The sequence below is a fragment of the Helianthus annuus genome, chromosome 6 (assembly GCF_002127325.2).
Source record: "Helianthus annuus cultivar XRQ/B chromosome 6, HanXRQr2.0-SUNRISE, whole genome shotgun sequence".
In the NCBI taxonomy this organism is placed as follows: domain Eukaryota; kingdom Viridiplantae; phylum Streptophyta; class Magnoliopsida; order Asterales; family Asteraceae; genus Helianthus; species Helianthus annuus.
In genome coordinates, this window is record NC_035438.2 from 68,093,107 (window position 1) to 68,101,106 (window position 8,000).

At 37.1% G+C, this 8,000-nt stretch overlaps 3 protein-coding genes across 3 annotated transcripts; 1 reads left to right on the top strand and 2 right to left on the bottom strand.

The window, feature by feature from the left end:
• Positions 1-629: 629 nt before the first annotated feature.
• LOC110944843 lies at positions 630-1,697 on the top strand. Its single transcript, XM_022186487.1, has one exon. The coding sequence runs from the start codon at positions 630-632 to the stop codon at positions 1,695-1,697; it is 1,068 nt and encodes a 355-aa protein (XP_022042179.1).
• A 45-nt stretch (positions 1,698-1,742) lies between these two features.
• LOC110864049 lies at positions 1,743-2,978 on the bottom strand. The gene is made up of 2 exons (XM_022113188.2): positions 2,548-2,978; positions 1,743-2,466 (listed from the first exon to the last, which is right to left on the bottom strand). The coding sequence occupies exons 1-2, from the start codon at positions 2,893-2,895 to the stop codon at positions 2,275-2,277; spliced, it is 540 nt and encodes a 179-aa protein (XP_021968880.1). The 5' UTR covers positions 2,896-2,978; the 3' UTR covers positions 1,743-2,274.
• Positions 2,979-3,259: 281 nt separating this feature from the next.
• LOC110944844 (serine/threonine-protein phosphatase 7 long form homolog) lies at positions 3,260-5,567 on the bottom strand. The gene is made up of 5 exons (XM_022186488.1): positions 5,081-5,567; positions 4,717-4,984; positions 4,555-4,642; positions 4,034-4,480; positions 3,260-3,967 (listed from the first exon to the last, which is right to left on the bottom strand). Exons 1-5 carry the CDS (start codon positions 5,565-5,567, stop codon positions 3,260-3,262), a joined length of 1,998 nt encoding a protein of 665 aa, XP_022042180.1.
• Between the last annotated feature and the right edge of the window lie 2,433 nt (positions 5,568-8,000).

Here is an 8,000-nt window from a genome sequence, read left to right on the forward strand (position 1 = left end):
AGCAAGCTTCATAATTACTTTGTAAATTTTTGTAAATAGTCTAACTAATCGAACAGGTCGTGCAATACTGACCACATGCTCTTCGTGGATACGATACTCGACTTACCCTAGCTACCTAGGTTAATTGGGTTTTTGCTGATCGGGACGACACGGTCACGTCAACGTGCTACTCAACGGTAGTACGAAACAACAACAGGTGCCTGAGATCAAAAGATATTGGTTCACACATCCTAGCACAGATTCGTGCCGACATTGGATTCAAGGTAAAACATATTAGGGTCCACATCAAGCAAACGCTTTCCTTGGACATTACGTATACAAAGGCGTGGCGTGGTAGAAGAAAGGCCATCGAGAAAATATATGGCAGTTGGGATAGCAATTTTTCCGAGGTTCCCAAGTACATTCTACGGCTACAGTCTCAGAACCCCGGTACCGTTGTCACATGGTTTCATCATCCTAATTCTAATCCAGATTATCCGACATTCAAATATGTTTTCTGGGCATTCGGGCCTTATATTAGTGCCTTTCATCTTTGCCAACCAGTAATCTCAGTTGATGGCACACATTTGAAAGGGCCATACCGAGGAAAGTTGTTGACTGCTGTTACCAAAAACGTAAACAACTACATAATGCCCATTGCTTATGCTCTTGTTGATGAAGAGACTGTTCATAGTTGGTGTTGGTTTTTCCAAAATCTGAAACAGTATGTCATCCAGACCAGAAAAATATGTGTTATATCTGACCGTCATGCTGGAATCATTCATGCAATGGAGAACCTCGAAGATTGGATGGAACCAAGGGCCTACCATCGTTATTGTCTTCGTCATGTGAGAAGCAATTTTAGTAGCAGATTCTCGATGAAATACCTAAGGAAGTTGTGCTGGATGATTGGGAGCACAACCCAATCACAAAAGTATCGTTGGGCTGTGCAAGAAATGCGGATGTATAAAGAGGAAGCATGGGACTACCTGAACAACACAGACAAAAGTAAGTGGACGTTACGGCATGACCATAGGCATCGTCGTTGGGGAAACCTAACGACCAACATTTCTGAGTCTATGAATAATGTGTTACGTCAGGCAAGACTGCTGCCTATAAAAGTGTTGATTCGTTTCACGTTTACGAAAGACGTATCAGAGTATGTTAGGCACACGCAGCTTGCAGCCCGTTGCAACTCCCCTTTACCCCCGCGTATATGGTCAAGGTTTAACAAACTGTACTCTGTAGCTATGCAACACGAGGTGTCCATGTATGATGCCATAGATGCACGCTATAGTGTGGTTTCAAAGACTGAAACCAACGATCACGGTGGCAATGAGTACACCATTGAGTACAATAAAAGGAGTTGCTCATGTGGGAAATGGCAAATGCTTAGATTTCCATGTTCCCATGCCATTGCAGTTTGTTATTGGAGGGGTGAGGAACCGCACAACATTACACATTCTATATTCCATACAACCACTTATCGACAACAGTATAGTGGACACTTTTACAACTTAGGGCACAAGGACGAATGGGCAAAACCCGACTGGAGAATTAAGGGGGACCCGTCGAGGGTTACAACTCATCGAGGTAGGATGCGTTCAAGGAGAATTCAGAATGAGTTGGATATTAACTATCACGACGAACCCCAAGCGCGAAGGTGCAGCAAATGTGGTGCTACGGGTCATAACAGGAAGACTTGTGGCCAACGCTAACTCAATATTGTGTGGTGCACTATTAAATGTGAGATTGTTTTTATATTTTTGTTTAGTAATTGTAATCGATATTATAATATTTTAAGGAGGCACTTTCGTATATATTAGCCCTTGCATATATAGGAACAATCAAAGATTAAAGACTTTGTAAACCTATTACGGACGCGGTAAACAACGCCAAAAGTAGAAATTTTCAGCCATAAATCACCGATAGCTTGCCACCGCTTCATTAAAATCCCCTGTTGGATTGATGGGTTTTCCTGTAACTAGGTGCTCCATTAACATACAAACGTACACACCTTCGTTGCCAACCAGATCTTGGAAGGACCGAACAAAATCTTCGTTGATTTCAAACGTCATGCACCTCTCTGTACGTCCTGACTTCTTCCAGTACTGAATGTGGACCAATAACCCTGTGAAGTACACTTTGATTTTCGTAATTATTGGGTGAACCGCCCGCCTATAATACTCACCGTCAAACGGTTCTATACAATACATCAGTAGCTCTTGACTGCGGAGATCCACACGTAGATGCAACCACTTGTTGTTTGCAAGATAGAAAGGGAAATAAACAAAATCAACTTCGAAAAAAAGATGGAAATGGGTTTAACTTTCCGTTAGCGTAGTTAACGACATGTTTGGCACTTGATTCAAGTAAGTGCGTGTAAAATTGAGGCGGTAATAACGTCCAGGGTAAGGCCAACGACTGGTCTTCTTGTAGTTGTCTACGTCTCCAGTTCATCATTCTTCCAACCCAACCTTGAATATGCTGTATGAAAAAATTTTGTAATAAGTTTGTAATTAAATTGCTCATAGACTACGTTACAAAATAACAAATATTCAAACTCACTGTTTCCGTTAGGTAGCCATGGCTCCTATCACCAAGGAGGGTTCCCCAAAAACGCTTGTCTAATTGTGTAGGTGTGTTAAACACGACAGAATAACAGAAAGGTGAGTCCCCATTATTGTAGAACTCGACAACGCTTTTAGACCAATTAACTGACTCATCATCAGGAATCGCCCATCGGTGTACACTATGGCCTTGGTTGGATTTTTCGTTATCATTTTGCGTTTCGGAAGTTGAGGTGGAAGACCGACTTGTTGGACGCCTCCATTTCTGAAGAATCCAACTAGACGTTTTTGGGACTGGCTGAGAACTATATTGTTTAGCAACTTCCTTGTCTCGACGGTTTGCCATGGTTAATAACACAAAGGATATATGTGGGTGTTGTGGTAATACAGTTGTGGAGTCAGTGGTGAAGAAATTGTTAACTTATAAGGGTATTTATAGAGGGATGAAGGGGTATGTTGACATAAAGACAAAAATTCTAATAAATAAAAAAACATATAATAATCAGATTCATTCCATTTGGGATGAAGGGGTAGGTTCACACAGTGATTACACGATACATTTTCAATAAAATAAAAAATAAGATATTTATAAAACATACAAAGTTTTATATAAAATGCAAGATCAAAATAAAAAATAAGACATTTATAAAACATACAAAGTTTTATAAAAATACATTGATTACACGATACATTTTCAATAAAACTGATCTTCATTGCGGTGGTGGAAAGAGATTCAAGTCTTCGCCCCAATTCAACGGGTTTGGTTCAACGTTTGTATACCGGGCACGATAATCCTCGTGACTTTGATGGGGTGCATGGTATTGAAAGTCCGATTGGTTAGAGGGAAAAAATGACATAACCTGTGACGTGGGGGTTATAAAACCAGCCTGATTATTTTGGGTCTCATTTAAGTTATTATTATTATATTGAAATTGACCATTATCGTTATTAAGACCCGAAATTGGTTGGGTTGATTCCAAGAGTTCACTTATGTCATAACGTGGATCTTCGTTGACTACAGAAGCCAAAAGTGACTGCCAACTTTGGATGGCATGGGTTGCGACCGTATTTTGGTCTACAAACGTATTTGTAACGTTTCCAATATCGGCTGCATTCAACCCATTAAAGTTTGGCTCGTTGTTTTGTTCGTGATTAACACCGGATGCACCCCCTTCTTCATAATTCCTTCCCCATTGACCAGCGCCGATGTCTTGAACGTTTGCCGCACCACGGCCGCGACGGCGTCGCCTACGCATCCTCTGACTACCAGGATAGGATGACAGGTCCACCGGGTCATTTGTCAAATTGGTTGGATGTTGGGTATATTCCGCTAAATTTGACATGTTCAAAGCCCGGTATGCTGTCTGTTGCATCGTCTCCATATCTTGGCTTCGGTGTATTACACCCAAAGAGTCAGCCTGAATAAAAATTAGTTACATTAAGTCGAATTAAAATACAAAGAAAAATAAATAAATTTAACATACCATCATTTGGACCGTGGCACCGTCATCCTGAAATCCTGCCATGGGTTCTAGCGGTTGCCATGGGTTGGTCAAATACACGACCGTATGTTCTAAGTACCACGTCATAAAATCATTGGCCATGGAATAAGTCTCGATTTGTTGTCTGTTTACAACATTATGCTCACGATGGTTCCAAGCGTTAACATACGGTTCATGACGACTTTTCCAGTCCCACCCAATTTTACCATTCCGGACTAAAGAATGGAGCCGTTCATGCTCACTGACCTCAATATTTATTGGTGGAGGTATATATTGAACCATGCCAAACTGCCGCATAACCCGTTGCGGATTGTGATGCTCCACAACATCCCAGCAAATCAACGGGCAGGCACACCTCCAGCTATTCCTCCCACTGGTGCAGATCTCCGGGAGGCTGTCCACCACGGCATCATACGGTCGCCATATAAACTAAAAAAAATATCAATAACAATAAGCAATGTTACGCTCACTAAAACATATATTACCCTCACTAAATAACATACCATTGCCTCTTTCAACGACTGAAGCTGAGATCGATAGGTTCTGAGGCAATGTGTCGGAACATCAACGGCGTTTAGACTCCCCTTCCACCTTCAAAAAAATATATAGTTTTCATAATATTATTTCAAGATTATAAAATATATATTCTGAAATGTTTTACATACCGAGCAGCTATCGGGGCGCGGTAGTTGAAGATCGCATTAGGCTCCGGTGCAAGACACCGAATCCTCTCCCATGCCCATACTTGTAAAATAGACACAGGACCGGTAAGAACTACAGCATCCGGAGTTGTGGCGTTACAAAGATTTCTGTACAAACAGCCTAAAACAGGACTTCCCCAACTGATCTGAGAACATTGCCCCAAATCTTCTAGGAAAGGCAGATAATGAAGAGCTATCCAATTGTTCGAATTAACAGGAAATAATGTACATCCTAGTAAATAAAAAATTACTAAATGAGCACGTATAATGCACGCTTCGTCCGTTGCCGTTTCTTCATTTAACAGTGCTATTATCTCTTGTAAAATACGGACTGAACTTATTCTTTTCCCCCAAAAATGATTCTTTTCAGGGGTAAACCCCAACAAATTTTGACACATTATAACGTCGTTGGTCAATGTAATCGGCGTTTCCATACCAGAAAATACCTCCCCATTTATTGGTAGACCCCACAAAACATTAATGTCTTGTAGAGTCACTGTGGTTTCACCGAAGGGGAGGTGAAAAGTGTGGGTTTCGGGCCTCCAACGCTCAACCAACGCGTTTATTAACGTGTGGTCAATGTACCGATACCCACTATCGAGGATACCGCCGAAGCCCGCTTGACGAATTATACTTTGGACGCGTGGTCCTATCGGATTATCCTTTATAAGCGACCAAAATGAACGATCGGCACGTTTTATACTCATTAGGTCCCGATAGTCCTTGGGGCGCTTAAAAACCTCCCTCGCACGATGTTCATTTGCCAAAAACAACACTGTACTGTAAAGGGGACCGGGGTGAATCTGATAACTCATGTTTAAACCGTTTAAAAATTTAGTATACAGAAGATGAGTATGAGATATGGGAGCTGATCGATGGTTTATATCATCATCATCTTTTAATTTGATAAGACTTGCCATTCTGCAAGTTTTATTGTGTATGAATTGAATTACACTACAATAAAATACACTCTATACACTCTATGAAAAGTTGTGCACTGCAATGGCATGCTTCTGAAACACAACTATTCAAACTAGACCTCTTAATATTCCCACCTATTAATACTGAGCCTATGAAAAAGAGATATACATCCAATGAATCCAATTAATATAATATTAATATATATGTTTCAAATGGCGATATTGGTATATATATAGGTTCGATATAGCGATATTCATATATATATATATATATGTTCCATGTAGCCATATGCATATATATATATATATGTTCCATATAGCGATAGTGGAGAGTTCAAATGAGAAGAAACTTTATGTAAGAAGAAAAAAGAAGAAATTTCAACCAATAAGAATGTTTCATTTTACTTCATTTAATATTTGTATTTAGTATTAGTGTAAGGGTATATTGGTAAACTTAGATGAATCATTAATTGATAGTCTTCCTTTTTAATAGCTAACTACATTAAATTTGTAACTTATTTTCAAAAAAAACATATTTTTCAAAAAAAGAAAAAAATATATAATTTAAAGTGTAGCACAAATTACGAAGTATGTAAGATGAATTACGAGCTGTGTTGGATAAATTTCAATACATGTAGGAAAAATTTCAAAACGTGTAGGATAAATTTTGATGTGTATAAGCAAAAATTAAAGTGTGGAGGATGATAGTGTTTATGACTAATTAATTAGTCAAAGATAATAATAAATGAGCTAAGAGAAAAACTATTTAATGTTTTACATTTGTACCCTTTGTTCTTTTTCTTCTTAATTTAATTTTCTTCTCAAATGAACCTTCCCCTATAGCGATATTCATATATATATATTTTCCATATAGCGATATTCATATATATAGGTGTTTGAGTTGGCGATATTCATATATATATATATATATATATATAGGTTCCATATAGCGATATTCATATATATAGGTGTTTGAGTTGGCGATATTGATGTATATATGCATATCAAATAGCGATATTGATGTATATATGTATATGATATAGCGATATTAAATAAAGTGCCAGATTTGTGTCAGAAACACCCTGAATATCGCCATATCAAATAACTATATACCTACTTTCACTCTTTTAATACAAGCCCACCTAGAGGTGATCTTTTGGTGGTCAAACCACCTATACCTGCAAAAAACTCTTATTAATAATAGTGTATATTAAATAACAAAAATATTAAAAAATTGTATATATTATTAAAATATTAAAAATACTATTCATTAGGTTTGTTTATTAATAATAGTGTAATGTAATAGTGTAATGTAATGTAATGTAATAATAGTGTAATGTAATGTAATATAATCTAATCTATACTTTCTATAAAAGGAGAAATCCCAATGACATAAGAAAAGCTGATGTGTCAGCAGGAGAGGCTGTCCAACAAGCCTTTTCTTATGTCGTTATTACATCATTACATCATAAAGCCTAATATATAAATCACTTTAAAATACATTTAGGTAGCGTTTGGTATGAAGGAATAGAAGATGTAATGGAATGGATCATTCTGATGGAATGAAAATAAACATGTTTGGTTACCATGTAGTAATGGAATAGAGCATTCCAAAGGAACGCAACTCCTTCCAAATATAACAATTTTCATTCCTTACTAAAGGGGTGTTTTTTTCTCATTCCTTCAAGAAATGGAAAGAAATTATTGTTATTGTTATTGTTATTGTTATTGTTATTGTTATTGTTAGTGTTAGTGTTACTGTTACTGTTACTATTATTATTATTATTATTATTATTATTATTATTATATTTATATTTATGTTATTAATATTAATACTAATATTAATATATATCAAAAAATTTATTATTACTTTTTTTACCATTAATATTATTATTATTAATATTACGACAATTATAATTTTGTCGTTTTTAATACAATTGTGGTTCGTTGTTTCGTCTTTTTTTGTTTATCAACTTGTACAAAGTAATAATTCATTTTATTCACATTTGAGTAACCAAACATTACAATGGAATGGAATGATTCATTTCATTCCATTGTACATTCCATTACCTCGTCCATTCCATTCCCTCATCCATTCCATTACCCCATACCAAACGAACCCTTAATTTAATTTCAAACCACTGCCTGGTGTATTCAAATGTGTAAAGGTCTGGCCCACATTCCAAAGGGCAAAGCACTGCCCATCTACAAGAAAGTAGCAGATGGTTCCTTTGGCAAATGTATACGTTAGCAGATGTTTTGAAATTGCGGGTAATTTGAAATTCAAAATTCATGGGGATATGTAATTTTCAATTAATGCATGTCACT

Bases quoted from the DNA above. Each gene is read 5' to 3' on its own strand.
- LOC110944843 (XM_022186487.1), top strand. From the start codon at position 630: ATGCCCATTGCTTATGCTCTTGTTGATGAAGAGACTGTTCATAGTTGG.
- LOC110944844 (XM_022186488.1), bottom strand. From the start codon at position 5,567: ATGAGTTATCAGATTCACCCCGGTCCCCTTTACAGTACAGTGTTGTTT. The intron at 4,481-4,554 runs GTATGTTATTTA...TATTTTTTTTAG, and splicing joins AGTCGTTGAAAGAGGCAATG to TTTATATGGCGACCGTATGA. The intron at 3,968-4,033 runs GTATGTTAAATT...ATTTTTATTCAG, and splicing joins GTGCCACGGTCCAAATGATG to GCTGACTCTTTGGGTGTAAT.
- LOC110864049 (XM_022113188.2), bottom strand. From the start codon at position 2,895: ATGGCAAACCGTCGAGACAAGGAAGTTGCTAAACAATATAGTTCTCAG. The intron at 2,467-2,547 runs GTGAGTTTGAAT...TTTTTCATACAG, and splicing joins ATGGCTACCTAACGGAAACA to CATATTCAAGGTTGGGTTGG.